At 34.3% G+C, this 16448-nt stretch overlaps 1 protein-coding gene across 2 annotated transcripts in view; it reads left to right on the top strand.

The window, feature by feature from the left end:
• The window catches only part of DNAH5 (dynein axonemal heavy chain 5), a 116004-nt gene that overhangs the window by 25575 nt on the left and 73981 nt on the right, over positions 1 to 16448 (top strand). The window contains exons 15-25 of one of the 2 annotated variants that reach the window (XM_041475929.1): positions 2828 to 3034; positions 4668 to 4839; positions 6239 to 6384; positions 8475 to 8648; positions 9135 to 9366; positions 10275 to 10465; positions 10547 to 10646; positions 11960 to 12084; positions 13398 to 13599; positions 14495 to 14730; positions 15980 to 16198. In XM_041475929.1, the coding sequence (XP_041331863.1) occupies positions 2828 to 3034; positions 4668 to 4839; positions 6239 to 6384; positions 8475 to 8648; positions 9135 to 9366; positions 10275 to 10465; positions 10547 to 10646; positions 11960 to 12084; positions 13398 to 13599; positions 14495 to 14730; positions 15980 to 16198 (2004 nt within the window). Of the gene's footprint in view, positions 1 to 2827; positions 3035 to 4667; positions 4840 to 6238; positions 6385 to 8474; positions 8649 to 9123; positions 9367 to 10274; positions 10466 to 10546; positions 10647 to 11959; positions 12085 to 13397; positions 13600 to 14494; positions 14731 to 15979; positions 16199 to 16448 lie in introns of both variants that reach the window. The other variant, XM_041475928.1, reaches the window with a different exon arrangement.

Below are 16448 nucleotides of genomic sequence, written 5' to 3'. Positions count from 1 at the left end.
GTGAAACGTAGTTTAAAGAGTCACCAGATTTGATTGTCTGGTGCTGTAAGTGGGAATTTTTTGTGTCAATTTGGTATAGTAGGTCAGGAGAAATGATTGCAATATTAGAGTACATAAAATATGCTGTATTGAAACTTAGTGCTGAATACATATTAATGATGGTTAATATGGAGTTGAGTGCAAGTTGGGAATCAAGGAACCTGAACAGTAGTACCTCAATTGTTGTTTCATTATACATTACAGCTCAGGAACATCATATCCAAAATTGGCACCATTAACTTGCATATAGATGGTCCTCCTTCCATGCAGTAATGAAAACTGCTGCTGTACTTAGAAAGGACTTTAATGCTTATTCTGCTAGTATAGGAAGTTCATATGTTTTCATGTGCTCCTCACAGAGCATATCCCTGGTGCATATCCCTCATATTTTATGGAATGTATTGTAATGCTTCAGGAAACCTGCATTTGTTAATGCTTCTGTCTTGGACTCAGTTTTTTTTTTTTGATTCCAATACTGAGCTGGATACCTGCATCATTCAAAGTATACTGATGATAGTTTTCACTGCCTTGTCTCATCTACAAAGACTAAGGAGAATGTATGATTCTTGTGTGGCTACATCTTTGGCTAGACGATCTGGTGATCAGATTTTCTGACATGTACTATGCCTTGATGGAGTAGTCAAGTACACTTGCCTTTCATCTTTTCTGAAATAACTAGAACATCCCAGGCATCTCCCCTGAAGTGGTGCCTTCCTTTATGATCTTCCTTTATCATGAGTTCTGATTCTGGTCTGTACTAATCTGTACTGATCTGTTGTTACCTGTCTGTTGTCAAATCACACTTGCCAGCTATATAAACTTCCTGAGCCCACTCCAACTTTATACTCATTAGGTGGGAACAAAGAGAGGTGGATTTCAACAAAACTTCCAGTTTGAAACGTACACACGTGAATTGAAAATACATGAAAAGTATATTCACTTTAACATACATGCACTAGTCTACCAGGTACTGCAAAAAAAAATGGATTTCAACAAAACTTCCAGTTTGAAACGTACACACATGAATTGAAAATACGTGAAAAGTATATTCACTTTAACATATATGCACCAGTCTACCAGGTACTGCAAAAAAAAAAGTGACTACTGCTCCGTAGTCTCTTTCAGGCAAGAGTGCACACGGGTGTGGACATGAGTGTCACAGAACACAAGGTGGAGCTCCTGCTCTACTCCTGAACAAAAGAAAAACGCGAGAGGGGCAAGTGTCCTGTGGAGAATACAAATGGAACACAAACAGGGTTCCAGCTCCTACTACTTTTTATTCTTCTGTAAAATGTAGTGTCACTTTCAGAGATTTCTGAACATTTTTGCCCCTCTTTTTTCTACTTATTATTAGGTGGTTAACATCTTATTACTCCAGGGTTTTTTTAATAGCAAAAAGATTTTTTTTTTTGCTATAGCAAATGATGTTCAACTTAGACATAATAAAAAATAATAAACTACCTGGAAGTGTAAAAGTTACTATATTTATTTGGCAATGTGAGATTTGTGCCTTCAATGTACCTCTATTTCCATTGCCATTTTCTGTTGCCTTAACAACGAAAACTGCATGAGAAGAAAACATAAATAGGAGAGGATGACTTAAGAGTGGGAATAATGAGTATGAAGCTCAAAAATGAGTAACATTTGCTGTTGAACTTTACAGAAAAAACCAGTTTCTCTTTAAAGCCATTGAGCTTTTTTTTTTTTTTTTTTTTGAAGACTGATGATTGTGGCTGGAGCATGACATCTTCATTGACAAAAATTGATTAGATTATTTGTTGAAAAATGCTGTGTAAAATGTCTTGATAGTACATGATATTGCTGAAGCAAGCAGTATGCTCCACTGTATTTTAGACATTGAAAGGTGGTGCAAATTTTCTGTGTTTCGTAAAAAAAGAAAAAAGTGCACTGAAAGATATCAGTGGATTCTGAAACTATGGCATAGAAATAAGCTCCATCTCAATGTAATGTGATACATGAAATTTGAGGAGTGAATAAAGAACAATAAAGTTATGTCAGCCAAGGATGACTGGAAAATAAGAATAGCAGCAACATTTTTAATGTTTTGTAAAAATTTGCCTGCCTAAGGCAGGTTTGCTTTTTGGTGTCAGCCAAATTTTCAGTGTGTGATGGTCTGAGGAATGCTGTCCTTTGTAATCACATAGAGAACAAATGGTCTTCTAATATTTAAATAAGGCAGTTAAACCAATTGTGTGATTATGCTTTGCTTTTAAGAATTAAAAAAATCTATAATAAGCATTAATTTTAGTATTTTAAAAGATTTGCCCAGATGTTGGATATAATTGACAGTACCATTAAGATTGGTATATCTATTAGCTATTGGAAAACAAGTGAAAGAAGAAATAGGGATAAGTTTAATTAAAAGACGTGTGAAGAGGTTATCCAAGAATACTTTAATTCATTGAGGAGGTTATATGCTGCCTTATTGCAGAATATGCAATCAGTTCTAAGGAGATGAGAGTTAAGATTTAAGATGGTTGAAACAAGAAAATCTATGGCTCTGATTTGATTTTGTACTGTGGAATGCACATTATAACATCCAAGACCCAACAGAAAAATATCTGTTAAATAAACAGCAGCTTGATTATTAAGCATTTGAGTCCATACACACTGTGTTAATAAATTTTGGTTTTAGATTAATATACCATATCAATCTTTGTCAACAGTACCTGATTTTAGTATCTGCAAAAGTGATATTTATATGCAAACAGAAGTATTTTGTTGTAGTGGCTTGTCTGATTGGGAATGATGACTTTATTTCCTGCAGATTGAATTAACTAAAAGAGGACTTCAAGCAACTCTTCTGGTAAAAGCTCCAGAAACAGGAGAATTATTTGTGAATTTTGACCCTCAAATATTAACTTTAATCAGAGAAACAGATTGCATGGCTCACATGTGCCTTGAAATTCCACCATTTGCAAGTGTTATTCAACAGCAGAGAGACTGGTACAAGAAGATTGTCAACAATCTGCACGTGTGTTTGCATTAGTTATTTTATGTATGAGTACTGTGCATTAGGATGCCTGGGTTTTATACATATGGAAGAGGATAAATGAAGATCAATGATTATGCACAAAGAAAACATTTGCAAATGTATTTTCTTATTTGTATGACTGTCTTGAGGCACTTAAAGCCCTTTCTTGGCTTTGTGTTTTCTATGAAGTTACTTTGCAGATGCATGGGTTTGGGGAAGCTCTGCAGGGTGTGGGGGCAGAGATCAGAATGGGGAGGAAAGGAGGCTCACAAAAAACCTTGTGCTGTTGCTTGCTTTCTAAATGATAAGCAATTTATTTCTCAGCAAATAATGAAGTCAACAGTGGGCAGCATTTGTTTTGAGAGGATACCTGGGAGGGAGGAACAGGTGGTCTGCTTTTAAAAAGTAAAGCATGCAGCAAGTAGCAGTTTTTTTTTTTTTTTTTCCCTGCCACTGGTGTTTTACACAGATGTCTGTGGAACAGTTTAAAAAGAGAAGGTAAAACTTCACTTTCTCTTGTCTTTTAAGTCCTTCAGATCATTTTATCTGCCTATGAACAGACAAGATTCTCAATGACTCAAGATGGGAATTCAGAAATAGATGTCCAGAAACCTATAGGGTTATAGTAGTCAAAGGACTTTTTTGAAATGAAAAAAACCCCATAAGTCATAAAGTCTTTATGACTTCAAGTCGTGCTGTTATTGCCAAACATGTGAAACTGGATGAGCAGGTTAAAGAGGCATTAGGAAGAAAATAGTATAATATAGATCTGGTAAGGTTGATCTTATTAGAACTGCTGGAAAGTTCACCTAGATAGTCTTCCTTGGGCTTTTTGTCTTCTGCAATACTCATCTACCAGCTGAAATTTGCAAGATTTTTCTGTTATGTGGTTTAAACCCAGTAGGCAACCAAATGTCACACAGTTGCTCCCTTACTCCCCTCCTTGGAATGGGGGAGAGAATCTGAAGGTTAAAATATAAAACATGTTAGTTGAAATAAAGACAGTTTAATAGGGAAGGCAAGAGGTGCACACCCAAGGGGAAAAAATAAGGAATTAATCTGGTAAAACTAGGCAGTATCACAGCTATTTGGGAGGGCAAACACCATAGCTCTGAGTGTCCCCCTCCCTTCTTCTCCCAGCTTTCATTTTTAAGCATGATGTCATAGGTATGGGATCCCATTAATCAGTTGGGATGCTGGCTGTGTTCCTTCCCAGCATCTTGTGTGTCCCCAGTCACCAGCAGAGTAGTGTGAGAAGCAGAAAAGGACTCAATGCTGTATGAGCACTGTTTAGCAATACCCAAAATATCAGTGTGTTAGTAACACAGTTGTGGTCACAAATCTAAAATGTGGCCATTGAGAAAGAAATTAACTCCATCACAGCACCAGTGCAATCAAAGATAGATTTCTGTATGAATTAGTGCTTTACACAGAGCAACAAATATATATAGAGATATAAAGAGCAACAAATAGTGAACTTCTGCCAAAAATAATGAAAACCTTTCCCAAGCAATTAATTGTAATTTCATTAATGTGCATACAGCTGAATTTTCTTAGTTTAAGTAATAAATATATGTACATGAAGAGGTTCAAATCAGTGTATATTAGCTAATATTTTCATTATTTATTTCAGGTGATGTTGGCAGAATATAAAAAAATTAAACTGAAAATACAACACCCTTTTGAACAATTGATGGCTCCTCGATTAGTAAGTGTAGATGATGCTATCCAGCCAGGTCTAACGTTACTGAACTGGACATCCTTGAATATTGAGAAATACATTAATACAGTTTTTTCTAAGCTAGGTAGGTTACTTGCCTCCTTCCATTAACTTCTGGTTATTTCTTCTATACATATGCAAATTATATTATGAGATTACAGTTCTTTACGTGATTTGCACTTAATTGATTTATATATAAAAGTATTTTCACCCATCCTGTATTACATGAAACATTTGTTTTATAACACCACCTTCTTTTTGTCTTGTATGTTCATCAAATTTTTACTAACGTATATGTTAGTTAGTTAGGATTACACCAAACATAAAGTGTGGCACAAAAGGCCCAGTGTATTCTGAATTTAAAGAATGATAGCTACTTTTTAAAAGAGCTCCTAGGTTTTGGACTTCTCCTAGTTGTGCTTTTTTGTTTCTACAATGTACAAAGCAACTTCTCAAGGAATAAAACACTGACTCAGTTGGCTGTGTAATTGCTCAATAGCATTTCATATTATTTTTTTTTAAACATCAATTTCTTTAAAACTAATGCACACACATCTTGGACAACAGCTTTAGAAAACAGATGAACTTGTAGTTTTTTCAACAGATTATCACAAGGTTGCACTGAGATGTGTTTTTTTTCTGAAGATACCAAATTCCTTTTTCTTCAGCTTAATTAATACAGCAAACAGATTTTGTTTCTTGAAATTGCATAAGTAGTTATAGTGGAAATTTTCTTCAGTTGAAATGGCAGATTAAAGTGCATTTTGGATGCTAGCCTGACATTATGCTTAATTTAATTTTGAATAATAAAAGTAATTTGAGTCTGGATCAGGCACTTTGCTGCTATTTCAGCTTCAGCATTGAGAGGAGATTGCTATTAAACTTTTAAAATTCTAGTGATTGTTTTCTGTTAACTATTGTTTGGCCTCTAACATTTGTTTGAAGCATACAGGTTTCATTTTTTTGGAAGTTACTGTTTGTAGTAGCTTCCTTAAGTTGTAACTTGTTCAAACTATAGAAGATGAAACATTGTTAGCCCTCAATTAAATGTTAATGTCTTCATGTTTGAAATACGTATCCTTTAAGTTAATCTTATATATATATATAAAAATATATATAATACTATATTTTACATAAAAAGCTTTACGATATATATTTGTACAATAGTTTATATTTATATAGCATTATAGTTATCTTTTAGCAGGTAGATAGCATATGCTAGGTAAGTATCTGTTATGTATAAAGTTAATTATGGTTCTTGTGGTGAAGCTTGAAAGTTTAGATGTTTGGAGTAAATTGGTTAAGCTGCAGAAGTCATATACAGTTGAATACAGTTGAATATGGTAGTTTTTTGAGGTAAAATGACACTCTGGGTTGTTTGGTAACACTCTGGTTTCTTGAGGTAAAAGAACACTGAGGGACTCTGCAAAGGCTGTTAATTCAAGCTTTTAAGCTTGTCTTGAACCTTCTGTTTTCTTCAAAAGCTGGGCTGGAGTTATTGCTTGATCGAGTGAATGACTTGGTTGAATTTCGTATTGAGGCTGTCCTTCAAGAAATGAATAGAGTGCCACTCTGTGTGTTACCAGATGATGAACCACAGAGCTGTGAGGAATTTCTTCAAAAGACTAAGGTTAGCAGATAAAAATTTTGTGAAGAAGAGATTAATGACTTTGAGTTTAGATACTTTTCTTTTTTATGAGATAAAAAATTCTGAATGCAGAATTAATGAAGCATGCATGGGATATGATGGAAATCTCCTCTTGCTTGGCTGGGATCTTAAAAAGGAACAAAAATACCAAATGCAAAGAGATCTGAGCTGAGATGTTCTTTTCTATTCATTATTGCTATCAAGCCAGATAGTGTATGATATTTCTTATATGCTTTCATGTCACTCAAAAATTTTACCTCTATGACAGTATTTTTTTTTTTTGGTCATTATTCCTGTTTAAATAAGGAAATTTTCCAGCAATTGCCTAAGGAGAGAAAATACTATGGAAAGGATTGTGTAATGAGTATCTCAAACTCTCCTGAGTTGGTAATGGGATGTGGAAAATATATGCAGGAGTACCTGGGTAAAGGTGTTCTGGGAAAACACCCCTCACCCCATCAAAATGCTTTTATGTTGAGAGTAATTAACTATAAACATGTAAATTGTTGGTTAGAAAGCTGATTAAGGTCATGGTTATGTCGGAATAATTATGTGAGGCAATAGTAAGGTGTATAGCATTTTAGGTTGTGATGTCTAATGTTTTCTCCTGAAATAAAATTTGGTTGGATAAAGACTGTAGAAAATCAAGTAGATAATCCCCATTCCTTTTCTGTTGTAGCAATAGCTATTACAAATGAAAGTTTTGATTATCTTGGTGTTTTTAACTCTTTGGCCTTTTCTCCTTTGGCCATTGTAACAACTCACCTTGTTGTTAAATACAGACTAAAATTTAAAGTAATATCATATGGAATGAGTGGTAGTTTGTGAGCCTCACAATCCATAATTGTTTTTCTTGATCCTGCTGCTACCTTCCTGATTGGGCAGGCACTAAAATCTATATTCACTAAGGTAAAAATATGTGGGAGCGAGCAAAAAATGTTCTCTGCACACTATGGTAACTTGAAAACTTGAACTGCTACATAGCAATTACACACACAGCAATTACAATGGCCAATTGAGTTGGGCTAGCAGAGTAAGTGGTATAAGTTATGGGTACAATGAAAATAGTAACAGTTTGTAAGCTTATTGTAATTTTTAATCAGAGGGGACTAGAAATAACTTCTGTCACCTAACAGATGTCTTTAAGTTTCTAAAGAAATTGCTGCAACAAAAATAATTACCTGGTGGAAAAATTCCAGAGTATTTTGTTTATTGTTGCTATGATATTAGAAGTGTGCCTTCTCTCTCAACTCAACAGAACTATTAGGAAAGCCAAAGATTTTCTTAAAATTGGGAAATGGCTGAGTGTTTCCAATTATTTATTTTTAATTAAACAAAGGTAGTCACGTTTGTTTGAGCTGAGTGAAATATAAGAAAAAAATTTTCTTTGGTACCTTATACTTGGTACCTTATCTTATTATACTAAAAAATTAAAAGGCCATTATAGATAAAAATTATAGTTAGCTGAAGCATACTTGATTGATTTTATTACAAATATTGGAGAAAAAAAGGTGCACAGTACTGTAATAAATTTCTGAATTTTATTTAATCTCATTCTTTGATTTCCTCTCTCTCCAGCTGATAATTTTAGTGTTTATTTTAATAATAAATACACCTTGTGTATATTTTACCTTCTTTTTAGCTGTAAATGGGAAATATGATTGGCTAATACTCATTATGTCACAGCCATAATGAGTAAACTGGCAATAATTAAAAGACGTATAGAATCTCCCATGTCTACATTGGAAAGCTAAGAAAATTAAGAAGCCCTTGCTTTTGGGAGCCTTTTAGTGAAACTAGGCATTATAGACATTGATTCATTATATTAACTAATAAATCATGTGATTTGAGAAAGAAGCCAAAACAATGCTGAAAGGCATTTATGATGCCTTGTTGGTCTGTTGTTGATCTTGTGTTTTGGAAAAAAAACAATTTAAAATTAATGTTGTATATAGATCCATTTTTTTCACAAATCTTAGACCTTGACATTTGTGTTAATAAAGGCTTCTGTGGCTGTGAAATTGACATGAGAATTATGACAATAAGTGCATATTTTTTTGGTTTGATAACAGGAGCTATGTATAAAAGGTGCTCAGACTTTACACTTAAAAAGCTCACTGGTGGAAGCTGCTGCTAATGATCTGTTAAACATGTTACTTGACACTGAGGAACAGGTCAGTAAAGAAGATGAGAAGTCAATTGTATCCAGTGGTGAAAAAAGGGACAAAACTACAGGTGAGAAGATTGTATTGTATTTCTTGGTGTTTGTTCTTTTTCATGCTAATCATTTGTGTTGGGGACATTATGGCTTAGGTGACTGAAGTACTGAATAGCATCTAATGTCTAAAGACTTTTCTTTATATTTGCCTGGATAATGAATAATCTAGCAATCATTTACCATCTACAAAATAGGTCAGTACTATTTATCTAACTTGGATGTTGAAAGGTTCATGCTATAGAACTACTTAGTAACCTTGGTTAATTGCTGGACTTCTAGAGAAAGAGAATAAGAAATAATATTTAAATTTTGATCATAATCATACCAGTTTGTACTGAATAAGAAGGCAGATAGGAATAGGCCTGTTACACTGGGGTGCAGATTACAAATGAGTAATTCTGCCCTTAAAATTATTTCAGACACTTGTGGAGGTGTTGCATTATGGTATTTTCAAGTCCCTTATATATATATATATTTAACTAACTGGATTTATGGTGTTTTAGCAACAGAAGAGGAAAGAAGATCAAAAAGCTTGACTTCCTCACAAAATTCCAGTGAGATGTGGGCTGGCCTCTCTCCTACAGCAAAGAGGAAGAGAATGGATTTAGAAAAGTTAGAGGAAGAAGCCAATGAACTGCTATCTTACTTCAATGATCGTAACATTGATTCCCTTTTGAAAGTCACTCGACACACTCTGGAGACCATCCGCAAGCGCATTCATGCATCTTCCACCAGCAACTTCTTAGGTGGCTGCATTGTAGTACATTGCTTTTTTAGGCTATATAAAGAAAAATGTAACTGTAATACCCAATAAATGTATAAACAAGACTCGCAAGTGTAAAAGAGGGGAAAACAAAGGAATTTTGATTAAGCTGTCTTGTTAAGTTACAATTGATGACATTGTGTATTTCCAAAGTTTTTTTTTTTTTTTTTTTTCCTTGTGACAGTAAGAAAGTGTCATTACAATGCTGTTTCTCTTAAGACTCACCATACTGTTCTGAAGCCAATATTATGTTTGGAGCTAGACTTGATAGATAAGTTTCTACAAGACCTGGATAACTTGATAAGTTATCACTTAAGTTAAAAGTTATCAATTATTAACTTGGCAAATTAAGACCTTGATAACTTGACAAGATCTGTTTGACCTTGCCTTTTACATAAAACTGTATAAAAAAAAAATAGAGGTGTCTTTTTTCTCTTACTAATTGCCTTCAGATATTTCCATACATGGTGATGGAGCACTGTTTTGAAGTGTTTTATTGTTGCATGCCTTTATGAAATGAAAATAAGGGCAGTTGTCTTTGGTCTCTATAGTTTATAAGGCATACAGTACTATGAAACTCTAAGGAGGAGTACCAGCCAGATGACATAATTGTGTGCTAAACAGAGTTTAGCTTCACAAAGCAAGTTGAAGAGGAGCTTCATGGAGAAAAATAGCTTTGCGCTTACTTTTCACTTGTGCTGCTGTAAAGTTTAGCAGTACATCTTATAAATTACTCAGGAATTCTTTTTCCCTTCAGAAATCACACTCAGTACTCTACATTAAGAGAAATATTTATTGGTTTATATCAAAACTGTGCCTAGTTTGATATAGGAAAAAATATGAACAGCGTTTTTGTTTTGTTTTTGTCTTCTGTTTTTGTCTTTTATTTAGAAAATCACAGTACGTCTAAGCAGAAAAAAGGTGCTTATCCTATTATAAGGACTAATATTAACCTGTCTATCCCTAATATCATCATGACACCCTCTTTGGATGAGGTACAGCAGACACTTAATAAAGCTGTAGATAGTATTGTGAAAGTAATGAAAGGAGTTCGACACTGGAGTAAGGAGAGAATATCCAAGGTGGGTGTCTTTAACAGCCTTACTTAGAACTAATCATGCAAAACTACTGCAAATAAAAAATAAATGTTATTCTCTCTTCAGGAGAAAGTATTAGAGAGAAAAGTTGTTCTGTTGCAGTGTGGGAGCAGAGACAGTGATTCTGATGATGGAATGAAAGAGACTGGAAAGAAAAACATCCATGGTAATGATAAACTCTAAGATCACTAAATTTAAATGTTAGGTAAATGTGATTTGTAAAGAATGTATTGGAAGGTATTAATTACAAAATACATCAAAAATAATAGACTTGATAGGTTTTAAAAAACCTCATACATTTAAAATTGCTTCAGAGAAGAAATCTCTTTCTCATTAGAAAGCAGGTTTGCCACTTGTCCTTCTGTGGATTTGAGTAAGGGGATGTTTTAGGCTTCTCGAAGAGTTTTAGTGCTTTGGGTTATATCATATATATTGGTTACAATTGTAGTCATTTTGCTACAGAATAATCTTCCATGATTTGCAGTGTAGTTTGTAATTTGGCATGTTCAAATGGCATCTTAGAATTTGTGCTTACCCTTTAAGAAGGGTAAGCTGAACTTTCACAATACCTGGTATTGAATAAAAACGTCTATGTAAATTGCAATATTGGTGTAGAGAGGATTGTATAAAAGATTGAATAGACTAGAATTTCTAAAAGGATTTTCATTATTCTGTTTTGTGACCAGGCATTAAGTTATTGAAGTCATTAGTTCAAGGAAATTTAAGATGATATCTTTGATTGGGTTTTTCTTCTCTGAAATGGTTTAAAATGAAGCCAAGTTAATTGTTTTACATTGTACCTGAGATACTTGAAAAATACATTTGAGTCCTTGTAGGTTAATGCTCTCTTGTGCACCTAAAAAGTAGGACAGTAATACTTCAACTGGTTAAGAAGTTAAATTAGTCTATCAAAACTAAGAATTTTGCTTGCAAGACATGAAATAAAAAATGATGGTAGTCAAACTTGTGGATATTTGCTAACTGATGGACTTTTTTTTTACCTTTATTCTTTTTTGGGGACTGGTTATGGTCATGTTCTCAGAGTTAATGTTAATTTGTATTTCAAATTGTCAATTGTGGGGTATTTCAGAAAATAAAAATGTTTAGTGTTGATATATGAGTAAGCAAATGCTGATATGTAAATGAATCACTTAGGTGACCCATACAGAATAAACCTTGAGGAAGGTTGAGAAGAGGAAGAAGAGAAAAAGAAAGATTCTGTTTGAAAGATTGGTATGGAACTTGGTCCAAATTTGACAGGGTACCTAGATGGAGCAATTTTACTAAAATGGAGATGTTTATGAATTTGTGTTGGCCTCCTTGACTTTTAGTTGCCTTTAAGAACACCCAACTTTAAAATGCATGCTTGTTGAAAAAATGTCATTTGTTTTTTTCTATAGGAATTTACTTCTCCTAACCTGTATGTCTGTCCTAAGCCTGCTCCTATATTTGAATTTTCTTTTATAGATAGCATATCAGATGCAGCATCACTCAGTTCATCTGATACAGCACAAAGCCAGAACTACTTCAAGAATGTTTCAGAGAACAAAGAAATTATTAAATTAGTATCTTTACTCAGCAGTGCCATCAATTCTACAAAAGGGGTAAGACAATTGAGATGTTAATATCACTATCTGAGGAATATTAATGTATTACTTTTAATGTCCTTGGGTAATAAGGGTAGGCATTTAAAGCTGTGATTAAATGTTATAACGAAATAGTTTAGGATGGTGGATGGAAAACATGTGGCTGAAAATTTGCAAATATGCTTTAAAAGTGTAACATGGGTTACACTTGTGCTTTGATCAAGTGTGCTCTGATCCAAGATTTGAGGTTTTTAATATTGTGTAAATTAAAACATCATAAAAAACTCTAAGTGTAGTTGTGTTGTGTGTAGCTAATGAAGCCAGCATGATTTCTGCCACATTACGAAGAGGAAATTAGAGGAAATTTTAGAGGAAAATTGGCTGTCAGATTGGCATTTGTAAATTGCTGCATAGGGTTTGCTAGTGTAGGTTAGGATATATCTTAAAGGATATGCATAACTTCTTTGACTTGTTCTTATTATATGCAGTCTTAAGTAAATTATATTTCTTTAGGGAGCTCTGCATCAGTTTCTTCTGGGGCTGGTCCAATCTTCTAAGAGTCTTGCCATGTGAAAATCTTTGACTCAAGGCCTTGTAAATTCACTGGTACTAAAACATAACTACCAGGCTGCTGCTGAGTAGTTGATAATGGTGGACAGTTATCATGGTATTTTAATATTTGGTATTTTGTAATATTGTAAACTTTTATCATTTAGCCAGCTTTAAATGCCTGCATGTACTATATTTATCATAAGTGAATTATCTCTCATAGCACTCATCTCTCATTTACTTATTTAATTAGACGCATTGATGATTCACCTTCAATTTTCTTGCATTTTTCTGAACTCCTGAGAACCAGAAGAAATCAGAGAGACCTGAATTCAGTGTAGAAATTAATGTTAAATAATGAAGCTATGAGACAATTTTTTTCAAAATAAATTCTTCTTGTTATGTTGGGCCCTGGAGCTCAGGTTTCAGTTTCTAGCCCAAGAAATGGCAGGGAAGGACAAGTGTACTCTATCCTAGTTTTAGACTTTACTTCCCACTGATTCCAATGATTTTATTGACTTAAGAGTCACTTAATTGGCAAATGTTTAAACTAATCTGACAAATTGGATGTGATGAACATAGGGTTTCTGGCACACTGTGTGATCAGTAGTGGAACTTGCTTTAGCATAAATTTACCACCAACCTTTTGTTTAGTGAGGTGATTCAGCCTGCTCCACTATGGAGTTTGTAGTGCACTCTAATGAGCAGCTGCTAAGAAATTATATGCATGCTATATACCTGATGCTGAGAATCTTTCTTTGAGCCTTGTGAATGTCTTTCAGGAAGTTCTTACAGCTTTGGAGAGTTTTAGTTGTTACCACCATATATGGCAGAGGGACAAGGAGGAAACCATTGATAAATTAATGGTGGGAAACCCATTACTCTATGAGTTTGAATCTGAAATTCTGCATTTCCAAGACCTGGACCTGAAAATCAATTCTGAGCCTGAATTCATCTGCGTGGGAGCTATTGCACTGTACACTGGTAGAGTTCAGCTACTTTCCAGAGACATGTACTTTATGACTCCAGTAGAAGAGATGTGACAGTTTTGGATGGGTTAACTAGATTAAAATGGAAAGGAGAAAGGGAGAGAGAAGGGCTGTTTGCTGTTTTGGCTGTTAATTTTGCAAACAAAACACTGACATAAGAATATCTGTGAAGCTCAGCTGGAGTTTGTTACCTCATCTGGATCCGTCTGCTCACTTATGGGGTGGATAGTAGATGTTTGCCCATCCTTCACTGATTCCCAGGGGTACATATTTCATGGGAGTAAGATGATAAGTTTAGGTTACTTTTCTCCTTGCCCAGCTGCATGTACTGAGACAGCTGAATCCCCTTCTATGTAACAATTTCACCAATGCTATGATCAAACTTTGTTTCTTCAGCTTTCATAGTAGTACTCCAAATTTTCTCCCCATGGGGTTTGTTTTTTTTTTTTTTTTTTTTTTTAAAGATTAATTTTTGGCAAGATTTTAGGCTTAGATGAGATTATTAAGCAATTCATTAGTGATGTACAGGAGAGAAGTTTGTATAATGGTAAATGAGCAAGATGACAAGTATGGAGACCAACCTCACCATTCCAGTAAAAAAATCTGTGATATCTAATATCTATTAATTGTTCAACATTTTTAGATGATCTTTTCAGTAGAAGAGATGATAAATTCTGAGAAGAATAGGAGGAAAGCAATCAGGAATTGCAAGCAATTTTATAAACCACTTCAAGGTGTTCATGTGATTTCATAATCTCTGTATGTGAAGGGTTAGACCAAAAAACCACAACTGGGGCACTGAAGAGAACAAATGTAATTAAAAAGATTGAAAGTGCATCTTAACAAATATCTACAAGATCTAATATGTATTAATTGTTCAATATTTTTAGCTGATCTGAAGCTAGCACTGAGATCAGAAACCAAAGCCTGGATGACTTTGCTGGGGTGTCATTGCAATAAGAAGTACAGAACACAGATGGAAGCAATTTTGACTTTTATAGAGGAAACTGGCAAGAAGTTAAATCGCAGCATCACGGATCTGGATGATATCAGAATAGCCATGTCAGCTTTAAAAGAGATCAGAGAACTACAGATCTCTATTGACTCTCAAATTGGCCCCATTGAGGTAGCTAGTGGACATGTTGCATGTATGGGTACTGTTTCAAGAGAGCAGTTATTTTCTGGGTGAAAGGTTAACAGTAAACTTTGAAAATGTATGATTGAATATGTGTTGAATGTTGAGTCGCAGGCTTGTTGTGCTTCTGTAAACCTTTTTGTGTGAAATTCTGATTTGGGCAAATGTAAACTTGCTGAGGTGAGATGTGGTTTAGTGAACAGTGTAGAAATTGAGTGATGTAGGGCAGATGAGAATACAGGCATTTAATGCAAGATATCTTTTCATACTTTGTGGAAGAAGTCTGTGTAGGAAAAGGAATGAGATTCCTAGTTTTGTTTTTTTTTTTTTTTTTTTTTTTTAGCTAAGCCTTAAGAGGAGTAAAAAGCTAATATTAAGCAGACTACACGAGATTGATTGCTTTTATCAGCTGCATAAGTTAAAATAAACAAAAGCAGCTGATTTTCTAAAAAAAAAGTTAATGTGGTAGAATGCATTTACTGAACATCTGACAAATGGCAGGCTTAAAAACAGATGGTAACTGTTTCTCTGCATTCCTGACTAGAGTATTTATTTAAGAATGCTGTGGTATGGCAAAATGCACCTTTGATTTTTCAGTAGAATTCTTTTTCCTAAGACATGCTCATGATTCCTGACATGTTCATGTTCCTGATTGCCCATAAGCTTCCAATTCTGCAAGCATGAGCCTCGAGGTCCGAAGCACAAGAAGTGATGCCTCCGTTTTGAAAGGGAGGTTGGCATGTTTTCCACACGGTGTTATAGTAGACAGATAGTTACGTTTCCATTTTTGCAATTTGCCTACCATTTGATCAAACTGGAAAGCATGAATGGAAATCATTCCACTTCATACAGAAATTTTCAAATGAAACTGCCATGGGTTTACTGCTACTATACCCTGTGCTAATTTATAGAAAACAAATGTCAGTTGTGTTTTAGTGAAAATTCACTGAGGGTTTTCAGTATGTAGACTGTTCATATGTTGGTGGTGCAAGCTGAAATCAATGCTCTGAGAAAAAAATGCGGATGTTTCTTCCAGTTTGGTACTGGTCTGCCCAATTTTGATAATGGCTATATACATATATATATATAATGCAAGAAGAAGAGAATTTCTTTTTCTAACAAATCATTCTTCGTTCTTAAAAATTTTAAGTGTTAGCATTTTACATATATGCTTTCCATATATGTTTACAAAGTTAACTGAAGTTACCATTTTATATATCTTTATCCAAATTTCTGGCAGGAATCCTATGCTATGTTAAGCAAATATGATCTACTTGTTGCCAAGGAAGAGACAGAGAAGGTAGACACGTTACACTACACTTGGGAAAAACTGCTAATCCGTGCAAATGAAGTGCAGAATGAGCTTGTAGCTTTGCAGCCAAACTTCAGAGGAGAGCTTATTAGTGCTGTGGAGACTTTTACTGAAGACTGTGCACAGTTCTACTCAGATTATGATCAGGCAAGTGTTTCTATTTTATTGTATTAGAGAAATTCTTTAAGAGCGATGGGAACATAGAAAGGTTTTTGGATTTGACTAATTAATGGGATGGGCCTCTACTGTTGAATAGGTTTATTCTTGTTAAGATGGTATTTGGGTTTCAGTGCAGGGCAGGTTTGGTTAATGTTTTGTATATAACTGATATAAGTAATGCTGGTAATCAGTTCCTAAAAATTAAGAATGGAGATATTTAAGGTTTTTGAAAAGCATC

This window comes from Pyrgilauda ruficollis, unplaced genomic scaffold (genome assembly GCF_017590135.1).
Source record: "Pyrgilauda ruficollis isolate IOZ18807 unplaced genomic scaffold, ASM1759013v1 scaffold37, whole genome shotgun sequence".
Lineage (NCBI taxonomy): Eukaryota > Metazoa > Chordata > Aves > Passeriformes > Passeridae > Pyrgilauda > Pyrgilauda ruficollis.
This window is presented reverse-complemented; position numbering and strand designations above follow the sequence as displayed.